This window comes from Hypanus sabinus, unplaced genomic scaffold (genome assembly GCF_030144855.1).
Source record: "Hypanus sabinus isolate sHypSab1 unplaced genomic scaffold, sHypSab1.hap1 scaffold_742, whole genome shotgun sequence".
In the NCBI taxonomy this organism is placed as follows: Eukaryota; Metazoa; Chordata; class Chondrichthyes; order Myliobatiformes; family Dasyatidae; genus Hypanus; species Hypanus sabinus.
The window spans coordinates 6003-30664 of NW_026781593.1; the positions used below are offsets into that span (position 1 = coordinate 6003).

The 24662-nt window shown below is 42.1% G+C and overlaps 1 protein-coding gene and 1 non-coding gene across 2 annotated transcripts in view; one reads left to right on the forward strand and one right to left on the reverse strand.

The window, feature by feature from the left end:
- Positions 1 to 3120: 3120 nt before the first annotated feature.
- LOC132390029 (oocyte zinc finger protein XlCOF6-like) overlaps positions 3121 to 24662 on the reverse strand; it is a 29577-nt gene continuing 8035 nt past the window's right edge. Inside the window, exons 2-3 of the mRNA XM_059962619.1 lie at positions 18931 to 21072; positions 3121 to 3364 (exon numbers count right to left, since the gene is read on the reverse strand). Of these exons, the coding sequence (XP_059818602.1) occupies positions 3121 to 3364; positions 18931 to 20621 (1935 nt within the window). The 5' untranslated portion in view covers positions 20622 to 21072. The remainder of the gene's footprint in view (positions 3365 to 18930; positions 21073 to 24662) is intronic.
- On the forward strand, positions 4057 to 4170 carry trnal-caa (transfer RNA leucine (anticodon CAA)). The gene is made up of 2 exons: positions 4057 to 4094; positions 4136 to 4170. It is a non-coding gene; the product is annotated as a tRNA-Leu (tRNA).

The following is a 24662-nucleotide window of genomic DNA, read 5'->3' on the forward strand; positions in this document are numbered from 1 at the left end:
TAGAGCGTTTTCTGACTTGTAGGCGTAGTCCAGTAGTGTTTCACAGGGGACTCTGTTGGGGTCTATTCTTTTTTGCGTTAAATGTCATTCATTTAGCGATGGAAATGGTGGTTTTGTTGGAACAATTGAAAAATCCTATGACTTCTATAGCTCTGCCGATTAACGCACACTCTGTAGTTACTCGCTTTATCCAGATTTCCGTTCTGCAAGATGGAGCAACATAGCTATTCCCCTGTCCCACAGTGTCCTTGGCAATCCGGGGCATTGATACATTGGTTAAGACCGAGCAATCTCATCTCAGCCTCTCTATCCTCAAGCAAATCCCATCAGATGCTATAGTCCATGATTAATATTACGTCCACTTTTAATATAACTACCTCTTTATTTTGTATTGTTTATTTGAAATAAATTGACTTGATTAGTGACATCATTCATTTTCATGACGGTAAAACGTTTCTGAATACGTCTTCGTATAAATGAGCAACTTGCAATTGTTGTAATTTCTAAGCAGATTTATGTACGCCAGGATAGTCATTATAACATAGAAATACAGTTGCGTCAGCATTAATTAAACCGCCTGATGGCCTGGTGGAAGACATCCCGTAGCTTTCGTTTGCAGCATTTAAAATGTGGTACAGTTTCCCGGATGGTAGCAGCTGGAACAGTTTGTGGTGAGCGTGACCCGGGTCTCTTATGATCCTTAGAACTCTATTTACACACCTGTCTTTGTTTACGTCCGGAATAGTGGGAATTCCATATGTACAGGTGAGCCTGGATGTTAGAGTCCTGCCATGGAGCGAAGTACAGTGTGCATACCAGGCAGTGATGCAGCCAGTCAGGATGCTCTCAATCGTGCCACAATGGAAAGACCGTAAAACTTGGAAACCCATACCAAACTTTTTCAAACGTCTCAGGTGAAGGAGGCGCTGTTGTGCCTTTTTCACCACAGAGCTGGCGTGTACAGACGACTCGAGATCCTCGGTGATCTTTATGCCGAGGAATTCGAAGCAGTTCATCCTCTCAACAACAGATCCATTAATGTCAATAGGAACTCAAAGTAAGAAGCAATTCCAGTGGTCACATCAAACACTGTGCCAAAAATCTTCTGTTTGGGCTTTCCCGAAGCTTCGTACTATCCTCCACTTCTAGTGTTCCCGATGGTGAATTCTCACTCTGAACGTCAACCCATCAGCGAGCGTCTTGGCAAAGGATGGGATTATAAGTCGACACTGAGACCCGTGTTTAGGTAGGCGATAAGGGATAATTGTTAACATAATTAGCACACACAGTAACGCCTCTAGCCTGGTTTTGATTTGAACATTCATGTTTTATTCAATATTTGTAATCATTTATCAATTGTATAGAACTCCATTTTTCCCGATTATGGTGTGTGGACCAAGCTCCATAATATACGCTATTGGGCTGCTTCTCAAATAAAACTATTGTATGTTTGCATGAATTTTGTGTATTAGTGTTTGTAAAAGAATGTCGGTTTGGAACAGTGCAAGCCGAAGGAGAGTGGTCATTCATTGAGTACATGTACAGATATTTGGCTCATTTCTGAACGCGTCCCACTTACCAGAAAACGTCCATCCCCAATCGACACTTGTTAAGTGTTTTTGATACTGTCAAAATTGACCTTTCTTCAATGAAAATTCTCAACGCACGAAAGCTCGTTTACATATTTACATTGAAACCAATGGCATTGTGATCACGAGTTACGAGTTCGTTAGATCAAGCTTTTATCTCTTGCCCCGACTCATTAATTTCATAATAGTATATAAAGTATCGCTGCTCTCTGCAGCTAGTAAATGCACATTTTTAAAAAAAATCCTGAACACATTGGATGATCTCCTAACGCGGGGCCGAATGGTCTACTTCTGCACCTATTGTCTATTGTATATTGTCATATAGTCCTTTAAAAGTGTGGAATTAACAATCAACGTGCGGAATGTTAAAAACACCTACTCTAACATCCGTAATGATTTGCAATAAACAGCGATATCTCCTCAACATTGGCCGTCTAAATACTATTGACTATTGGGTGGTCAGTAAACTATCCCCATTAACCTGATCACACCTTTCCTCTTTTTCAGTTTCACTCATAAAACCACAATAGTTTAATTCTGCATCTGTCCTGACTGAAGTCAGCCGTGACATTTTCGCTGACTATTGACGCTACTTTTAATGCTTTAGTCCATCCCGCTCTATCACTCTGAAACAAAGACACTCAGTGATACTGAAATGCCAGACCAGACTCTTCTGCAACCAAGTCTTATAAACGGCTAAGTTACCACGATACCAGGTTTTGATCCTAGCCCAGAGTTCATCGACTTATTCTCCGAAACTTCTGCGACTGAAGTATACGCAGTGCAGAGCACTAGTCGTACCTTCCTGTTTTTGTGTGAGATCTTATCAAAATGTCGGTACAATCTCTCCACTAACTGTTCTGGCACGCTAGTTCCCACCTCGCTACAAATGTTGTTTAAACTTAATCATGCAGTGCTAGCTAACCTTCGGCAGGATAATATCATTTCTAGTTCACGTGCAAATCGTCTTTATCAATGGGTCTCAGGTTCCCTGGAAGAGAGATCAATGATCGAAAAATCGTATGGCTTCCCTCCTGCACCAGACCATTAGCCACGTGTTAATCTGGATCATATTTCCTGTACTGGCCTGATAAGGACGCGGCACGAGTCGCTGTCAGAACCCCGAAGATCCTGCCCTACACCTCAGCACCTAAATCTCTGAATTTCCATTGCAGAAATTCGTCACTGTTCCTACCGATGTCATTGGCACCGAGCTGGAGCCAACCCCTGCCGGCTCACGCTCCTACTGGAGAATGTTCAAGACTTAATCCAAATAGTCCCTGACCCTGGCACACGGGGGGCAACATACCATCCAGGAATCTGTTCTTCCCTTACCAGTCTGAGTCACAGACCATATTCAGTGCCAGAGATCCGACCTCTATGTCTTTCCCCGTCCAGGTCATCCAACCAGAAACGGCATCCAGGTGTTGCTGACGGTGATGGCCATAGAGATACTCTGCACTGGGTCTTTAAAACCCTTTTCCTCCTGATTGTCACCCAGTTTTCTGTGTCCTGCACCCTGGCTGTCCTATCACTCTATATATTCAGGTCCATCAGGTCCGTGGCTCTGAATGAACCGGAGTTCATCCAGATTCAACTCCAGCACCCCAGGGCGGATTGTTACACGCTGCAGGTGTGAGCACTTCCGGCAGGTGTCGTCATCAGGAACTCTGGAGGCCTCCCCGTCTTCCACATCCCGCGAGAAGCCTTTTACTGAGTCGATGGCGTCCAGAGCCTGTCCCTGCCTTATTTTAATGTGTTCAGTGCCGTTAACACTGGATCAGAGAACCTGAGCGAATTACGTTCTCTAAAGCGTCTCATCTCTCAGAAAGGCCGCTGCTCTAACGTCCAAAACACCCTGCTTCTGTTTCCTCTCCGTCAGATTAAACATTGATCTACAAGCCCGAACAACATTCTGACTGTAATAACTCATCCATGACGGAATGATGAAACAAACACAGGAGACCAAACGGCCTTTCTGCACGATGTCTTATGTTCTTGCGGAACTTGTCACATCTTCGCTTTATTCCACAATCATCAGATTATTGGGCCTTGTAGTCTACTTAACAGCATCTATCTGTAAAGCAGCGCTGCTCGGTATCATTGAACAACCTGTATTCAGTTTCGGTTGACATTGTTGCGATCAACTCCCACCCAGTTTTCAGATTCAGTCCTGTCTATAAACGTTTATTTCTCTGCTTCCCTAAATGTAAAATTATTGAGTCTTCCAAGCGTTCTCATCCATCTCAGCAAACATCCTTCACAAATTCTTGCCGAGACGCGTCTCACGAGTCTTCGATTTGGAATTGTTTTACAGCTTCACTTTCCACAGAAGTTGCCTAACCTGAGAAAATTGTAACACTCTCGCTTTCATTTCCGATTGGCAGGTCGATATGCGTGATTGTGTGTATATAACTTTGCTTACAAGTCAGGCATTCTTTCCGTTCTCAAACACACATCAAAAGTTGTCAGGATGGCCGAGTGGTCTAAGGCGCCAGGCTCAAGGAATGAAAGTCCTTCAACCAAACGGGAGTGTTCTGGTCTCCATCTGGGGTCGTGGGTTCGAATCCCACTCCTGACATAATTTGCCTTTAAGTATTCAATCGAGGCGACGTTATTTCTGCAAACAAACCTTGGGTTGTTTGAGGTGGATTAGAAAAACTGTTGGAGGATAAGATTATGTTTTTGACACTGTCCATCGCATTACAATAGATCACCGTACACCGAACTGTGGGTAAGTGATTTATTCAGAAACAATTTCACGGTGAAGGATCTCGTCCCGAAACGCCGACTGCTTACGTCTGTCCATAGATGCAGCCTGGTCTGCTGAGCTCCTCCTGGCATACTCAGCTGATCAATATAGTTTCTAAAGTGAAATGATTGGTCGTCGGAATATTCAATGGATGGGCATGTAGTGTACACTATCACCTTTTGATCAAAAGTCCGGTGTCGGATGGGTAGTAACTGTTCTTGACCGTGGTGGTGCGAGTCCTGAGGCTCTTGTACCATCTACCCAATGGCAGCAGCGAAAAAGGAGCATGGCAGGATGGTGACGACCTCTGACATTGGATGCTGTTTTCCTATGACAGCGTTTTACGTGGATGTGCCTAATGTTTGGCAGAGCTTTTCCCGTGATGGACTGTGCAGAATTCAATAAACTTTTTAAAGATTTTCCTTCAAAGGTACGGTATTTCCGTACCACGTCTCAATGCAGACAGACAATATACTCTCTACGAAACATCTATAGAAGCTCATCAAGGTTTTTGATCTCATGCTGAATCTCCGCATTCTCCTAAGAAAGCAGAGGAAATCGTAATGTCAACAAATTAAAGATACAGACGCGCCCCGCCTCTGATCGTCCAAGGAGAACTGGCTCAAGAACCTCTGGTTTTCCCTCTGCTGAAGACAACAATGGTTTTGCCGACATAAAGTTATGGGGTGTTGGCACATCGTGTTTATAACATCCCCTCTTAGTTGAAATGTATGCCCTAAGAGAGGATCGTTTAAAGACTTGTAAACCCTGGAATGGAGATAACTTTTGCATGCACTACCAATATCTATGCCTGAAAATCTAAGTAACGTCTGTCGGATTCCCCCTCACCTCCGATGCTCCAGAAAAAAAAAACAAGTTTGACTAAACTCTCGTTATTGCACAAACCGTCTATTTCAGGTCGCATCTTGGTGATGCTCTTCCGCACACTCTCCGAATCCTCGTCATCCTTTCTCTGGAGGATGGCCTGAACGGGGTGCAGCACAATTCCAGTGTTGTGATGCTGTACGCTCTGATTCCGCACATGTTCGGCAACCTGAGAAAATGCATCACGTCCATGTTCATTTAAAATCCCAGGATATAGAGTGTGTTTGTATGTATACCCTCTCATCAAAGCAGTCATTCAGACTATTCCGAAATTCAGCTGTTTATCTGGCATGTGGCGAGAGTACTGCAGAGCGGTCAGGGTGGCCGAGTGGTCTAAGGCGCCATACTTAAAGCGAGTAAGTCGCATCCTAGTAAACGTGAGTGTTCTGATCTCCAACCAGAGGCGTGGGTTCGAATCCCACTCACGACAAATACTCTGTTTTCCATGTGCAGTTTTTTTTATAATGTAATCACTGTAATTTTACTGCAGCGATCAAAGCGTGGTATGTTTGGGAGTATGAGAAAGACACAATTAACATAAAGATTTTGTTTTAGTCACAACAGAGAGCAGAACAGGTTACATGGGATTCGGGCTGCGGTGTTTGATGAGAAAGAGGCCTCGGTGAGGAGTGTCTGCATCACCTTCTCATTCAGACACGTTGCTGGTCTCTATATTGAAAAGGCATTTTATATCGTCGTTCTCAAACGTACATCTGCCGCGGAGCTCAGTAACGTGTGCTTAACACCTTTCCGGATTTGGGAATATCGGATTGATCATTCCGGACTGGATTATATACACTTTGCGTTGTTTAACAGGCCACTTTTCCTTGTTTTGCAATGCAGATACTTTAAGTCGTACATCATGGAAAATAGCCTTCGGCCCAATTGGTGCAAAGTTCAAAACCGAAAGTAAATTTTGCATCACAGCATATCTGTATGCATATATCACCATTTGCAGCAATGAGATTGACATTCCTGCGGGCATCCGAGAAACACAATAAAATCCATGAAGGACCGCACTAACAGGACGGTCAAAACACTCAACGAGTACAACACAGCAATCTGTGCAAAGTCAAGTGAGAGAATAATGGTGATAGCAATATTAATTGTTATTTTACGCAATAATCCAGGGCGACTATGAAGCTCACTGGAGTTTGTTTAGATTTAACCTCTCTCAGAGACAACCAGATGAATTACACATTGACAGAGGATCGAATAAGCACGATTTGGAATTATTCATGTAAAGCTGAAACACAATAGATAGTAAATATGATTTCAAAAGCTATAAGAACACAATCTGGACAAAATAAGCGTGTTAGATTAAACATAAAGAGAGTTGCAATTGAGGTAGCGTAATATATAACGGAACTGCAGGATACAGGATACAGCTGATGGATGAATACTCTTATTTTATGTGTTAATGATTTGGATGCTGGAATTGATGATCATACGGTCAGGTTTGTGGTCCAGATGATGATAGGAGGAGGTGCAGGAAATCTGGAGGAAGTAGAAAGTCTACAAAAGGACAGAGGAAGATGAGGAGAATGGGCAAAGAAGTGGCAGACATAAAACACTGCCACAAAATGTATGGTGCTGCACTTGAGCAGAAGAAATAAAATGGAAGGCTATTTTCTAATCGCAGAGAAAATTGGAAAATCTGAGGTGCAAAAGGACTCAACGTTGTTCGTCCAGCATTCCCTGAGGTGAATATGCAGGTTGCGATAGTGGTGAGGAAGGCCAATGCGATGTTCGCGATCATTTCCAGAGGAATGGAGTATGGATGCAGCGATGGAATTTTCAGGTTTTAAAATGCACTGTTGAGTCCTTACCTCGAGTATTGTGAGCAGTTTGGAGCCCCTTGTCTGAGACAGGTTGTGCTGTCACTGGAGACGGTTCAGAGGTGGTTTAGAAAATTATTCCAGGGTTGAAAGCTTTGTCATGCATGTGACGGTTCTGGGTCTCTACTCAGGGGAATTCAGGAGAGTGAGTGGTTCGCGCATCAAATCACCCCTTGGAGAGTCTCTATCACTCGTGTCACCCAGCTGACTACTGGACCGTCTCTCCCGGTGTCTGTCACTTGTGTCTCCCGGCGGCTTAGGCGCTCCTGCTCCATGACTAAACTTAGCTTCCCTCTGTTTCATCAGCTGCGGATGAATGTCAGGAGCCCCCGCTGGAACCAATCAGCGAGACCTCTCTCGGAAATAGATGCCCTCGGTTCCTCTAATACTGTGGCAAGTACTCTTGGAGAAATCAAACTCAGAACTGCAAGTGGAAAAGGCGTCTTCACGTTCCAACACGTTATCAGTTAATCTCCATTTCCCTTCCTCGAACATTTCAGCAAATCTAGGTTTTCCGGTCGCTCTAGCTGCTCCCAGAATGTAACATGACAGGTTTCGACGGGATGCACCTCACAGTTCCTCCTTTCCGCTCATAATCCTACTTAGCAGGAACTTGCACCGCCTTAAAAGCAGCTCTGAACACATGGTGAATGGACAAATTGCTCAAAAAGTTCTCTCTACTTCTCTCTTTGCTTGCTCCTTGGAACCTTCTCACAAGAATAAAAAAGTTCTATCCGTTTCCATAGTCTCAGTTACTCCAACATCTGCTTCCATAAATGCCAGCTTCAACGAAAAGTAGCCATTGTATGGGTACTTATCAGTACTAAGCCCCAGAATTCCAAGGGCACTAACAGGCACCAGTGGACACGGTTTGAAAATGACACTAGAAGACACTAGACAACAGGATATGACAGCACAATACAGACCCTTCGGCGCTCGATTTTGAGCCAACCCATAAATGTATTTCATCCATTTGCCTGTGCAAGAGGCTCTTAAATACCCCTAATGTTTTAGACTCCACCACAATCCCTGGCAAGTCATTCCAGGCACTCACAACCGTCTGTGTAAAAAAATGTCTCCATAAACTTCTAGCCCTTAAATTAACTGTGTATGCATGCCCTCTGGTGTTTGTTATTCGTGCCCTGGGAAACAGGTACTGGCTAGCACCTTATCTATGCCTCTCATAATCATGTAGACCTCTATAAAGACCCCTCTCATCCTTCTATGCTCCAAAGAAAAAAGTCCCAGCTCTGCTAATCATGCCTCATAACACTTGTTTTCCAATCCAGCCAATTTCCCTGTAAATCTCCTCTGCACCCTCTCCATAGCTTCCACATCCTTCCTATAATGAGGTGACCAGAATGGAATACAATACCCTAAGTGTAGTCTCACCAAAGTTTAGTAGAGTTGCAACATGACCTCTCTACTCTTGAACTTAATCCCCCTATTAAAGAAGCCTAGCATCCCACAGGCCTTCTTAACTATTCTATTAATCTGTGCAGCGACCGTGAGGGATGAATAGATTTGAACCCCAATGATCCTCTGTTCATACACACTCTTAAGTAACCATTAACCCTGTGCTCAGCCTTCTGGTTTGTCCTTCTAAAATGCCTCATCGCACACTTAATCGGATTGAACTCCATCTGCCACTATTCTGGCCAACTCTGCTTCCTGTACATACCCTCTTGTAACCTTCGACAATCTACATCTCCATCCACAACTCCTCCAAACTTCGTGTCATCCGCAAACTTACACACCCATCCTCCTGCGTCTTCATCCAGGTCATTTATAAACATCACAAAGAGCAGGGGTCCCAGGACTGATCCTTGCAGCACTCCACTAGTCACCGACCTCCAGGCGGCATACTTTCCTTCCACAACTCCAGTAACCATTTTTTAATCCAAACAGCAAGGATCCACTGATCCCATGCCTCATGAATTTCTGGATGAGTCTCTCGCGGGGTCAAATGCCTTGATAAAATCGATGTCGACGACATCTACCGCCCTACCCTCATCAATTTATTTTGTTACCTCTTCAAAAAACTCAATTGGGCCCGTGAGGCACGATCTTCCCTTCATAAAGCCAGGTCGACTATACTTGAGGAGTCTGTACTTCTCCAAATGCTCGTAGATCCTATCCTTAAGAATCCTTACCAATGGTTTGCAGACCACCGACGTAAGACTCACTGGTCTATACCAGGTCTCACCAGGTTTCTCTGTTACCTTTTTTAACAAGGAAACTACATTAGCCGTTTTCCAATCCTCCGACACCTCCCCTGCAGCCAAAGAGGATTCAAAGATCATAGCTACTGCTCCAGCGATCTCTTCTCTCAATGCCACAGCAACCTGGGGTATATCTCGTCCGGACCTGGGGATTTGTGGTTTTTAAAAAGATCCAACACTTCTTCTTCCTTAATCTCCACATTCTCCAGCATATAGGCCTGTTCTATTTCGACCTCACCCTGATCAAGATCCTTTTCACTTATGAATACTGAAGCAAAGTATCCATTTAGTAACTGTCCAACCTCCTGCGCCTCCAGGCACATGTTGACCTCTTTATCCTATTGCGGGCCCATCTTCATTATTGTCATCGTTGCTCTTCACATACGCATAGAACACCTTGGGGTTTTCCTTAATCCTAAACGCCAAGGCCTTCGTATGCCCCCTTCAAGCTCTCCTAAATCCTTTCTTAAGCTCCTTCCTGGCTACCCAATATTTCTCATGAGCCTCTCCTGCTTCCTGCTTCTTATATCGAACATATGCTTTCTTCTTTCTCTTGACGAGTTGCCTCGTTTTGTCAGCCACGGTTCCCTTTTTCTACCACTTTTTCCTTGCCTCAGTGGGATAAACCTATCCTGAACCCAGCCCAAGTGTTCCCTAAACTTCCTTCACATTACTTCTGTGCTTTCACCTTTGAACATCTGTTTCCAATTTACTCCCGCTAGTTCCTGCCTCATCCCTTCAGTTAGCCATTCCACAGTTAAGCACTTTCCCATTGGCTGTTTATCCTTTTCCATAGCAATACTGAAGCTAAGGGAGTTGAGGTCACTCTCACCAAAATGCTCTGCCACCTGATCCGGTTCATTACCTAGAACTAGATCCAGTATGGTTTCTCCTCTCATCAGCCAGTCCACATACTGTATCAGGAATCCTTCTTGAACACACCTGACAAATTCAGCTCCATCTATCCCCCTTGCAGTCAGGTGGTGTCAGTCAATGAGGGAAGTTGAAATCACCCATAAGTACAACCCTGTATTTCCTGCACCATTCTAAAATCTGCCTGCTTATCTGCTCCTCGGTGTCCGAAGGGCTAGTTGGGGGCAGATAGTCTACTCCCAGCACACGTGATTGTTCCCTTCCTATTTCTGACTGCCACCCACACCGACTCAGTGGACACTCCCTCTGCAGCGTCCTCCCTTTTCTATAGATGTGCAACTATCCCTGACCAGAACTGCTACTCCCCCCCACCGCCCTTTCTACCTCCCATCTTATTCCTTTTAAAACACCTCAACCTCGGTACCTCCATCAGCCAATGCTGTCCTTCCTTCAGCCAGGTTTCAGTAACGGCCAGTGTCATAACTCCACATACTGATCCATGCTCTAAATTCATCCACTTTATTCCTAACACTCTTAGCATTGAAATAGACACATTTCAACCCCTCTGTGGCTACATTTATGTTTTATCGCCTGCCTGTCCTTCCTCACCAACTCAGAACACATAGTATCATGCCCTTGTCCTTGTACCCTAATCTCTGCACTCACATTCTGATTCCCACCCCCTGCCAAACTAGGTTAAACCCTCTCCAACAGCTCTAACAAACCTGGCCGCCAGGATATTGGTCCCTTTCCTTTTCATGTGCAGCCGGTCCACTTTGTACAGGTCAGACCTTTCCCAGAAGAGATCCCAATGTTCCAGAAGTCTGAACCCCTGTCCCCTGTACCAACTCTTCAGCCACCCATTCAACTGCCATGACTTCCAGTTCCTACTCTCTCTGCCTGAGATTACCCCCCTTGCTTTTTACCTTTTATATTAACTCTCTATATTCCTTCTTCAGGACCTCATCCTTACTCCTATCTATGTCATTGGTCCCCACTCGGACCACAGCTGACTGCTCACCCTCTTTCCTGAGAATACCGAGAACTCGATCCAAGATATCACGGACCCTGGCACCAGGGAGGCAACACACCATCCAGGATTCTCGATCTTTCCCACAGAACCTTCTATCAGTCCCCCTAACTATCGAATCCCCAATCACTACTGCTCTCCTCTTTTCCCTCCTTCCTTTCTCAGCAAAGGGGCCAGTCACTGTGCCGGAGACACGACCACTACAACTTGTCCCTGGTAGGTCATCCCCACCAACAATCTCCAAAACATAAAACTTAATGTTGATGGGAACGGCCACAGGGGTGCTCTGCTCTCTCTGTCTATTCCCCCTCCCTCTCCGGATAGTCACCCAGTTAGTTACCCGTCTCCTGACTTTTAGGGGAGACTGTCTCCCCAAAACTTCGATCTATTACTGCCTCTGCCTCCCGAATGATCCGAAGTTCATCCAGCTCCAGTTCCCTAACTCAGTTTGACAAGAGCTGAAGCTGGATGCTTCTCTTGCTGGTATAGTCATCAGAGACAATTGTGCTGTCCCTGACTCCTACATCCTACAATCGGAGCACTGGACTACCCTATCTTCTGCCTCCATCACCAACTCCTAAGTTAATTAAATTAATTAAAGAACCTTACCCGGCCTTACCCACTGGGAGCAAGTTCGTCCTCCACCTCTGCTCGCCAAAACCTCTCGAGTCAAAGCCTCAAAGCTCCACTGCTGCTCTGGCCCCACTCATCCAGTTGATCTACCCCTCTTTTTATTTGTTTGTTGAGCTATTCAATTTATGATTACCCAATCAGACTGCTTGGTCACATGACCTCGACTGCCCAATCAGCTGCTTTCTGCTGAGTCTGAACTACTCAAATCTTTTCATTATTATTGTCCAAAATAACAAGAGTACATCAAAGTAAATAACACTTACAATGCGTCAAGGAGAAAAAAAACACATTGTTTTAAAGATTGAAAAATATGGTGACACAAAAAAAGGAAAGAAAAAAAAAACACTAAAGCAAAGAAAATTGAGGAAAAAAATACTAAGAACTCAACCCCGGAGCCATGCGTTATAAAAAAATGCTTCTAAAGATAACCAGCAAACCGCCAGCAAGAAAAAAAAATACAATTAGATCATGGAGAAAATTAGCAATTAACTCAAATGGTAATAACGAGAAAATGAACACCTCCTTTTCTCAAAATCAAACACAGGTTCAAAGGTTCAAAGGTTCAACTTCTAATTTTCTCCAAACTAAGACATAGCATCACTTGGAAGAACCAGTGTAACAGAGTGGGAGCCGACATATCTTTCCTCTTCAACAGAATGGCCCTCCTAGCTATCAGTGTAACAAGCACAATAACATGTTGGTCAGACAAAAAAAATAGCTTGGATATTTTGAGGAATTATTCCAAAAAGTACAATTAATTTGTTAGGTTGTAAACTAATTTCAAGTGCTTTAGAAATTGTAGAAAAAAACTGACTTCCAGTGTAGGACAAGACCAAAACATGTGTGTCAGTGTAGCTGTCTCAGTTTTACATCTATCACAATAACTATCAACATCAGGAAACATTTCAGACAATCTCTCCTTCATCCAATAGTAATGATGTACAACTTTAAATTGAATCAGTGCATTACTAGCACAAATCGAAAAAGAGTTAACCAACTTCAGAATCCGTGTCCAGTCCTCCGTCATAAAAGTCAAATTAAGTTCCAGTTTTGTTTAATCTTAAATAAAGGACACTTATCCCATTGTGATAGTAATTTATAAATTCTTCCAATGGAAACCTTCATCAAAGGGTTCATACTCGTAATAGTACCTAACAAGCCGGCATTCAATATGTAAGGAAAATTAGTTAAATGTTTTTGTAAGAAATGTCTAACTTGAAGTTATTGTAAAAAGTGTGAGTACGAAACAGAACATTTATCAACTAATTGTTCAAAAGGCATCAGTCTATCTTCTTTAAATAGATCCAAAAAAGAATTAATACCTTTATTTTCCAAAGTAAAAAAATTGGATCACTCAAAGAATGCTTTAAAAAATTATAATAAATTAAACTATAAAGTATAATTTTTTTAGATTAAAAAATTACAGAACTGGAGACAAATTTGTAAAGAATACTTAATCAGAGGGTATAAATTTAAATTAGCAACTTTAGCCAATTGTAAAGCAGCTCCCAATACCGAGGTTAAATAAAACAGTTTCACAGTTTTCAATTCCAGATCAACCCAAATTGGCCGTTCATTCTTATCAACCCAGTGTAACCAAAAGGACATACAATGCACATTAACAGCCCAGTAATACATTCTTAAATTAGGCCAAGTAAGACCTCCATCCTTTTTCAATTTTTGTAAGTAACATTTACTAATTCTTGTTCTGTTATCATTTCATATAAAAGATGAGATAATAGAATCAATCCGATCAAAAACACATCATCAAAAAAACAGGGATATTCAGAAAATATAAAAATTTTGGTAAAATCAGCATTTTGACTATAAGGATGTGACCAACAAGTGAAAATGTAAGTGGGTTCCATCCACTAAATAAATACTTCATAGAATCTACTCAGGGAACAAAATTAGCTTTGTAAAGATCCTTATTTTTTTTAGTGACTATAACACATAAATATCTAAAAAAAATCCATAATGTTGAAAGGAGTATTATCATATTCAGAAACAGATTCATTAAGGAAATAGTTCATTTTTATTAAAATTTATTTTATATCCTGAAAAATCTCCAAATTCATGAAATAAATTTAGCAAGGCAGGGAGATTCCTCTGGATTAGATACATAAACCAGAAAATCGTCAGCGTAAACAGAAATCTCCTTCACAAGAATCCCATAAATATCTTTAGCTTCACGAAGAGTGATACCAAGGGATTCTAATTTTAAATTAAATAACAAAGGACTTAATAGACAACCTTGTCTTGTCCTCCGTGAAAGCTGAAAAAAGAGATCTACAATTATTAGTAATAACAGAGGCAATAGGAGTTTTATATATCATTCTAATCCAATTATTTAAATTAACACCAAAACCAAATTTCTCGAAAACATTAAATAAATATTTCCATGCAACTCGATTGAATGCTTTTTCAGCATCGAAAGAGATGACACATTACTGAGTTTTAACAGAAGATGGGTATCTAATGTTAAATAATCTCCAAACATTTGAAAAGGAATAACGGCCGTTTATAAAGACTGTTTGATCTTTAAAAATAACTTTACCCTAAAAGTTTCCAACCAATTGGCCATTATCTTTGACAGGATCTGAGCATCAACATTCAATAATGAAATAGGTCTATATGAGGCACAATCAGAAGGACCTTTATCCTTTCTAAGAATTAAAGCAATAGAAGTGTCATAAAAAACAAAGTGTAAATCGCCTTTCACAAAAGAGTCCTTAAACATTTCCTACATATACGGAGAGAGCAATTTTCCAATTTTTTAATAAAATTCTACAGGATACGAATCAAGTCCAGGGGCCTTACCAGATGGCATTGAAAAAATAGCTTTATGAATTCTGGCTTTGGTAATTTGGGCATCAAGAGGTTTTTGATCCTTAACAGAAATTCGAGGAAAAACAATCTTTCGTAAAAAAAAATTATTTTAGAAGAATCGACTGGAAATTTAAATTTATAAAGTTCAGTATAAAAATCTTATTAATGTCCTCATATTCCCAAGCAAGTGTACCAACTTCCTTACAGATTTTCAAAATTTGCCTTTAGGCTCTGGCCGTTTTTAATTGACACGCAGTTTGTTATTTTTATCTCAAACATATAATATTGACTTTTTAGCTTAAGCAAATAGCCTTCAATAGGATGAGTTAATAATAAATTATATTGTGATTTAAGCTCCATCCTTTGTTTAAATAAGTCAATATTACGGGAAATCGCATAAGTATTATCGGACTTTAACTTGTTTTGTAATCATATCTAATTCTACTTTAGTCTGTTTTTTTTCAGGTTAGAATAAGAAATGATCTGACCACCTTAAAATGCTCTAAATGTATCCCATATGATTAATTTAGATGTACCCCCTCAAACATCAAAAAGAAAAAAAATATTTTACCTGTTTCTCAATGAAGCTAACAAAGTCTGAATTCTGCAATGATGTGTGAGACAGGCGCCAAGGTGGGTGGGCAAGGATTGCATCATCAAATTCGAAAGACAAACTGAAAGCTGCATGAGCAGATACAGCGATAGTGTCATATTCACAATTCTTAACAGTAGGCAAGAAGTAAGGGTCAACTGTAATATAATCGATCCTTGAATATTTTCTATAAACATGTGACAAAAAAGAATATTCTCTGTCATCAGGCTGTAAATATCTGCATAATTCAATCAATCCAAAAATCGGTCAAAAAGGAATTAATAAGTAATGCGGAGTGATTTGGAAGTTGCTGGTTGGTTCAGCTCTTGTCAAAGGATTTAAACAACTGTTAAAATCCCCGCCCATTATTAACATATATTCATTTAAATGAGGCAGTAAAGCAAATACATTTTTTAAAAAAAGATCATCTAAGTTAGGACCATACAAATTGGCCAAAACAGCTTTTCTGTTACAAATTACTCCTTTAACAATTAAAAATCGACAAAAAAATCTGACTTAATGTCCTCTTGAATGAACAAAATATTGGATTTAATAAAAATAGACACTCCCTTAGTTTTACTTTGAGAAGTGGAGTGAAATTGCAAACTCTTCCACGATCCAAAAAACCTATTTTGATCTCCCGCCTTTATATGCGTCTCCTAGGCAAAAAATTGTACCAGGTTGAAATCGATTGATGATTTTAAAAGTCTTTTTTCATTTGATAGGATGATTCCAACCACATACATTCCAGCGTATTACATTAATGAGTTTAGATTCCAAACTATAATTTTATTCTACTTTACACATGTGCCGAGCACATACCAATAAGGGATGATCAAAAATGGTGGCGATGGAGAATACAACCACACAGAAAACACACATGCTCCGGAACCACCCAATGGGACAAAAACCCTAATTCTAACCCCATCCCACTCCCCCCACAGCCCAGAAAAATGAGGCACCCTATGATAGGAAACACAGCCAAGACTGCTCTGTCTGTCTGAAAAAAAAAGATTAAAAAAGGTTCTCTATCCCTTTGAATGACAGTCTCAACAAAGGAAAATGTTTACATTCCAGCATCTACAAACTATCCCATGTTTATATTTAGTCTTTTTTAAAAAAAAGAGGAAACCAAAAAATTGTTATCTCTTAAAAAGAAAAAAACAGCTCCTTCTTAAACTTAACATTAAATCCCCTAAAAAGGCTTTAAATTCAGTTATAAGATGCAATAATATTCATTATATAAAAAACATATTAATATGTTGAAAAGAATTTAAAAAATAAGCAGTTATTAAAATCTAAAACATATTACCTAGAGAAACCAAGCATAGTGTTTAATAACAGATCAACACAATCTTGAAAACTAATAATATTATGCAAGTAATTGAAACCTCCGCTAAGTATATATAAGAGAAGGAAATTGCCCCATTAGAAGGAAAAACTGCCAGTTATTTAATTAAGAAAAAAACACAAAAAAAATCAAACCAGATATTAGGTTAAAGGAACAAGTCCTTTTATGTTCTTTTCCTCCGTCGAATGTCCAAATAACCATTTAAACAGTCATACTTGAACCATCAATCCTCTTACCAAAAAAACAATGATATGCAATAATAAACGTCCCCTAATCTTCTTTTAATAGTCTCTCAATGAAATGTCCAAGTAGTCTTCATAAATCTTCTTTTCAAAATGCTATTATGCAGATAATATGCCAGACAGTTCAATCGGCAGTCGCAGCAGATATAGTTTAAACAAACGCCAGTGCAACTTTCTGATCACAAAATGTACGAGGAGGAGAATCAGGAGGAAAAACTTTAATTCTTGTTGGGTGACGCAAGGAAGGAAACAATTTCTTATCATATGCCTGTTTCATTACCAAAGCAAATTTTGATCTTTGTTCCATTACCTCCTTTGAATAATCTTCATAAAAACCAAGCTCAGATGTCTCAAATCTAAAAACTCTTGTTTTCTTGCCTGTCACATTATTTGACCTTTAATCTTAAAATAATGAAAACAAACCAGAAAAGCCCTTGCTTTATCTGGATCTTGAGATCTCAAAGTAAAAGTTCTGTCTGCTCTTTCTATAGTAGGCGGCTGTGATAATATAGAAGGAAATAAGGGTATGAGAAAGCAGTTAAATCTCCATTTTCAACTCCTTCCTGCAGCCCAACAATTTGTATATTCCTTCGGCAAGACCTAGTTTTACTTCATTTTACTTACAAGCAATTTTTGCTTAATTATCTTCAATTCCTCTTTGTGTGTAGTGACTTGAGCTTCCAGATCCATAAGTTTTCCCAGAAATGACATCATTTCATTACTATTCTTTTTAAGTTAGTCTTTAAATGAACTGTTTCAAAGCCATATCTTCAGCCCACAATGGCATTTCATCAGATCCTTCCTTTTGCATCTTTCCTTTCCCGTTGCCTTTATCACTAGGTTCAGACAAGTATTTCCCACTCCTCAAAGACATATTGTTCCCCTTCAAGAATCAGCAACTCAAGATATTAAATTTGGTTTAAACTAGGGGGAAAGGGACAAAACTAGCAGCTCAGAAACTGATGTTACTCCATTCACAGACAGGCGTAGCCTCCAGGAGCTATTCACATCTTGATTGACTTGATTGCACAATCCATCTGCCAAAACTACTTGAGCCAAAGCCTCAAAGCTCCACTTCTTTACTGGCCACACTCCACCCCCGTCAATATTAAACTCCAGTCCCATTAAAGGTGAATATGCAGTAGAAGAAACTCCTCCTGTGCCCAGAACTGAATGTGGTGAGCAGCAGCAATAATTGTAGAGTTCAGCACTGATAGTCACTCTCAAAATAGCTTTAGCAACAGTGATGGACAAATATCCAGCATGCAACTTATTGAAACTTTTTCCGCTGTGTGAAGCCGGTAGTGTGTCACAAATGTAACAGGCTGTGAGATTTCACTGCTAATGTAATGGTCTCTGTGTTATATTTCACTGCTGAGCTAATGATTTCTCTGCAGCAGCAATGTTTAGCTTATGACTAGAAATAACAGGGTTTTGGAGTGCCTAGCTATCCAATGATAGAGATATTGTCCTTTCCTGTGAGTCTGGAAGGTAGATTTTCACGGTCTTTTGCCAGGGAGAGATGAGAAGACACAAATGGAGAGAAAGGGCCCTTTTACCTTTATTTGTTTCCTTTACTAATCCCATAGTCAAAGTAAGAATTAAATAGCTCAATTGTTTAATCGCATATTGTGTACCATTTGTTATTTTTGGGGTACTGATTTGTAACAGGGGACACATCATGCAGCATTCACACAAACGAGATTTCTTAGGTTTGGCCAAGCTCAGGGGCTATCACCCCCTATATTAAGTTGCTAGCTGAAGAAAGAGTTACATAAGGTTAAATGACCTGAGTGAATCGCTCCCCACATTCACAGCAGGTGAACGGCCTCTCCCCACTGTGAACTCAATGATGCACATTTGGTTGATTTTGCTGATAGAATTACTTCCCAAAGTCTCAGCAGCTGATCGGCCTCTCTCCTGTGTGAACTCGCCTGTGTGTCTGTAGATGAGATGACTGAGTCAATACCTTCCCACACACTGAGCAGGTGAACGGCCTCTCCCAGTGTGAACTCGCTGATGTACCTTCAGTTGGGATGAGCAACTGAATCCCTTCCCACAGTCTGAGCAGGCCGCTCGCCAGTGTGAACTGACTGGTGGCTCAGGAGGTTAGATGATTTAGTGAATCCCTTCCCACAGTTTGAGCAGGTGAACGGCCTCTCCCCAGTGTGAACTCGCTGATGTACCTTCAGTTCAGATGAGCAAGTGAATCCCTTCCCTAAGTCTGAGCAGGTGAATGGCCTCTCTCCAGTGTGAACTCGCTGATGTACCTTCAGTTGGGACGAAGAAGTGAATCCGTTCCCACAGTCTGAGCAGGTGAACGGCCAGACCCCGGTGTGAACTCTCTGATGTTCCTTCAGTTTAGATGAGCAAGTGAATCCCTTCCCACAGTCTGAGCAGGTGAACGGCCGCTCGCCACTGTGAACTGACTGGTGTCTCAGTAGGTGAGATGATTTAGTGAATCCCTTCCCACACTCTGAGCAGGTGAATGGCCTCTCCCCAGTGTGAACTCGCCGATGTACCTTCAGTTCAGATGACCGAGTGAATCCCTTCCCACACACTGAGCAGGTGAATGGCCTCTCCCCGGTGTGAACACGCTGATGTATCTTCAGTTTAGATGAGCAAGTGAATCCCTTCCCACAGTCTGAGCAGGTGAACGGCCTCGCCCCGGTGTGAACAGACCTGTGCAACTGTAGGTGGGATGATTTAATGAATCCCTTCCCACATTCAGAGCAGGTGAATGGCCACTCCCCAGTGTGAACTCTCTGATGTTCCTTCAGGTTAGATGACTGAGTGAATCCCTTCCCACAGTCTGAGCAGGTGAACGGCCACTCGCCATTGTGAACTGACTGGTGGATCAGTAGGTAGGATGATTTAGTGAATCCCTTCCCACACACTGAGCAGGTGAATGGCCTCTCTCCAGTGTGAACTCGCTGATGTTCATTCAGTTTAGATGAGCAAGTGAATCCCTTCCCACATTCTGAGCAGGTGAACGGCTGCTCCCCTGTGTGAACCCGCTGGTGTGCCATTAGGGTGGATGACCGAGTGAATCCCTTCCCACAGACTGAGCAGGTGAATGGCCTGTCTCCAGTGTGAACTCGCTGATGTACCTTCAGTTGGGACGAGTAAGTGAATCCCTTCCCACAGTCCGAGCAGGTGAACGGCCTCTCCCCAGTGTGAACTCGCTGATGTACCTTCAGTTGGGACGAAGAAGTGAATACCTTCCCACAGTCTGAGCAGGTGAACGGCCAGTCCCCGGTGTGAACTCTCTGATGTACCTTCAGTTTAGATGAGCAAGTGAATCCCTTCCCACATTCTGAGCAGGTGAACGGCCTCTCCCCGGTGTGAACACGCTGATGTATCTTCAGTTTAGATGAGCAAGTGAATCCCTTCCCACAGTCTGAGCAGGTGAACGGCCTCTCTCCAGTGTGAACTCGCTGATGTACCTTCAGATGGGATGAAGAAGTGAATCCCTTCCCACAGTCTGAGCAGGTGAACGGCCTCTCTCCACTGTGAACTCGCTGATGTACCTTCAGTTGGGACAAAGAAGTGAATCCCTTCCCACAGTCTGAGCAGGTGAATGGCCTCTCTCCAGTGTGAACTCTCTGGTGTTCCTTCAGGTTAGATGAGCAAGTGAATCCCTTCCCACAGTCTGAGCAGGTGAACGGCCGCTCGCCAGTGTGAACTGACTGGTGTCTCAGTAGGTGAGATGATATAGTGAATGCCTTCCCACAGTCTGAGCAGGTGAACGGCCGCTCGCCAGTGTGAACATGCTGGTGTGCCATTTGGTTAGATGATCGAGTGAATCATTCCCCACAAATTCAGCAAATGACCAGCCTCAGCCCAGTGTGAACTGACTGGTGTCTCAGTAGTTGAGATGATTTTGTGAATCCCTTCCCACAGTCTGAGCAGGTGAACGGCATTTCTCCAGTGTGAACATGCTGGTGTGCCATTCGGTTAGATGATCGAGTGAACCATTCCCCACAAATTCAGCAAATGACCAGCCTCTGCCCAGTGTGACCTGACTGGTGTGTCCACAAGTGGGATAACTGACTGGATCCCTTCTCACACTTACAACAGGTGAATGGCCTTGTCCAGTGTGAACTTGCTGATGTACCTTCAGTTGAAATGACCGAGTGAATCCCTTGCTCCTCTTCTTAAATATCTGGACAGAGACAGCAAAACTGGCGTGTTGTGTTTGAGATTCCCATAGACAAATTCCTTGTCATATTTAACCTGTAAAAACATATACAAAATCGATCAATGGGTGTGGGACAACATTTCAGATGAGATCACTTGAGTTGGCGAGGTGTGAGCTGACATCACACTGTTACAGTAAAGTTCAACCCAAGTTGGAGAGAGGAATCATCTTCTAACTGGGCACAGTGCTGGTATCTGGAATGACCATCACACTCTCTGATGCTCTTCCTGAATCTATAACATAGGGGCAGTTCTGCCATCTCCAACCTGTGATCGGGCTCAGTTGTCTCTCTCCATTGGTTTTATTCCCTGTTCCCAATGAGCCGCATCGGTGCTCATTGCCTGGTCCCACAGGAACTGAAACATTCTGTATGCAACCCACCACTCTCTGTGTAAAAAAAAAACTTACCCCCGACATCCCCTCGGTATCTATTTCAAAGCACCTTCAAACTATGCCCCCTTGTGTTAGCCATTTCAGCCCTGGGAAAGAAACCTCTGACTATCCACACGATCAATGCCCCTCATCATCTTATCAACCTAAAAAAAAGGCTCTAAACATAAACAAGGAAATTATACATTGCTTTGAGGATTTATTAGAAGTCTACAAAACTATGAGGAAAATGATAGGTTAAATGCCAGCAGCTCTTTCCACTGAGGTTGGGTGGGATGACAACCAGAGGTAGTGGGTCAGTGGGGAAGGTGAAAATTTAACAGGAACATGTGGAAAAGCCCTTCATTGAAATGGTCGCGAGAGTGTGGAATGAGATGCCAGCACAAGTGATGAATGTGAGCTCGGTTTCACCATTTAAAAGAAGTTTGGATGGGAGCCTGGATGGTAGGGGTATGGAGGTAGATGCAGGTAGATGCATTCGACAGCTTAAATGTTTTTTTGGCATTGACTATATGGGCCAAATAGCCTGTTTTTGTGCTGAACTTCTCCATGTTTCCATGATGTCTAACTTGCTTCAAAGGGAAAACAAGTAGGAGTGACAATGGAACAGCAATGGCTGGAGTTTCTGGCAGAAACTCGGGAGTTGAGTGATCGATACTTATGAAAGAAGTGGAAGCATTGGAAAGGCAGGAGGACACAACCATGGCTGAAATGAGAAGCCAAACAGAGGGCAAACAAAAGAGCAAAAACTATTGGGAATCTTTTAGGAACCAACAGAAGACGACAAAAAAAAAGTCAGATGAGCTCAGGAATTGGAATGATGATTAATGAGTCAGTCGTTAAGGAGTCTTGACAGCACCCAACAGTCTGAGGCATTTAGAGGAACAAAATATCTGGGGCCTCAATATCTCTTGAGAACCAAGGTTCTCTGCACCATTTACCTTTCAACTTTTATTTTGACAGGCACATACAAACTCCACACCCTCAAAATTTCACTTCTGAAGGCCTCCCACTTACAAGTACTCCTTTGCCAGAAAACAGCCTGTCCCAAACCACACTTGTCAGATCCTTTCTGATACCATCAAAATTGACCTTTCCCCAGTTTAGAATCTCAACCCATGGTCCAGACCTCTTTTTGCATATTTACTTTCAAATTCATGGCATTATGATCACTAGTTTCTGTCAACAGCCCTGGGTCATTTCCTAACAGCTTATTGCACAATTTACGTCGGGAATTCTACGTCCTGATTAAGGGCACATTTGACAAACTCTGCCCCATCTAGTCCTTTCACAGTATGGGAATCCCAGTCAATATCTGGGAAGTTAAAATCACCAACTGAATCAACCTTTGTTTCTTGGCATGGTCTGCGATCTCTCTACAAATTTGTTGCTCTAAATATCTCAGACTGTTGGGTGTAACCAAGTCCCAGTAATGGCTACAATATCATATTTCCCTGTCCTGAGCTCATCTGGTTTTCCTACGATGCTTCTTGCATTGTGATATACACAGCTCAGCACATTCATCGCACCATGCTCAACCATTTGATTGCTGACTCTGTCTGAGGTCTGAACAACATCTGACTGGTGTCAAGAAAACAACCTCTCAATCATTGTCACAAACCCAAAGGAGCTAATTGTGGATGACAAAAGGAATGGGGACAGGCTAACCTCTATTGGCACCAATGGATCTGGGGTTGAGAGGGTCACCAAGGATCTGACATGGTCTGTATATACTAGCTGTGTTGTGATAAAAACACAACAGCACCTCTTTCACCTCAGACGGTTGAAGTTTGGGATGGGGACCCAAATCCTAAGGAGTTTCTACAGGAACACAAATGAGAGCATCCTGACTGGCTGAATGACTGCCTGGTAAACTGCACTTTCCTTAATTGCAAGAACCTACAGAGAGGGGTACGCACAGCCCAGCACATCTCTAGATGTGAACTTCCCACTATTCAGGACATTTGCAGAGGCAGGTGTGATAAAAGGATATTGAGGACTCAATTCACCACAACCACAAACTGATCCTGTTGCTACCATCCAGGAAACGGTACCACAGCAAAAGGACCAACGGGCTCTGGGAGAACATCTTCCACCAGGCCATCAGACTGATTAATTGATTTCTATGTCATATTGACTGCCCTATCTACATACTATTTTTTATAAATTACTATAAATGACACATTTTCAACAGAGACGTAATGTGAAGATTTCTACTACTCATGTAGATGCAGAATGTATGCAATAAATTCAATTCAATTAACCCTCTCCACTATCTGTTCTGTCATTCTGGTTACCGTTCCCACTACAACTTACTTTAATCACATCACCCCTCCCCCCACACTAGCATTAGAAAGCCTTACCACGAGGATATTCATTCCTTCTTGTTCTGTTCCCCTAACTAACGAATCCCCTATCACCCCTTTGACTTTCCTCTGCTAATAATCCCCAACAGTTTCTGAAGTGGTCCAACTGTTGTTGTGTGGGATGGTCACAAGAGTATTTTGTGAGGAATGTTTAACCTCATCCCTTTCCTCACTTTCACCCAGTTTCCTGTGTCTTGTACCTTGAGTGTAACTCATCTCACTTCACGTCATATCTATCTCCCCCTCCAACTCCTGGATGATCCAGAATTCATCCGTTTCAAGTTCCAACTCCTTAAAGTGCAGGATTACAGGCTGCAGCTGGATGCACATCTTGTAGGTGAGGGCATCAAGGACACTGGAGGACTCCCCACCTTCCCACCAATGTCCCCTCTAACTTGCAATGACCAGTGGGCACATAAATCTCATAATGTGCATTTCTTTACCCAGTGATAACATGTGCACAGTGTATTTTATATAGAGAGGTATTTATTTTAACAGCTAGCAAAGCATTGTCCATAAGAACTTTGATCTCTGAGTTAGATCAAGTTCATCTGCACTCTCACACAACCTATGTAGCAGGCTTGTAACGGGTAATGAAAACTTTTCTCACCAGAGCTTTTGCACTTTGTCCATAAGCGATTTGCTTGCTAAATTACACTTTAAAATGTCAGATTTCCAAATATCACTTCGCACTTGTAAATTCTCCAGCAACTTCTGCATCGCCACAATAACCACAGGTAACATGAATATTTCCCCTGTGCACTCCTGAGGAATTGAGGATATATAACAAAATCATTTTGAACCTTTGTAACCTCTGGCTAAAAGAATAATTGGGACTGAATAGGAATTTTGGAACTTAAGTAAACTCT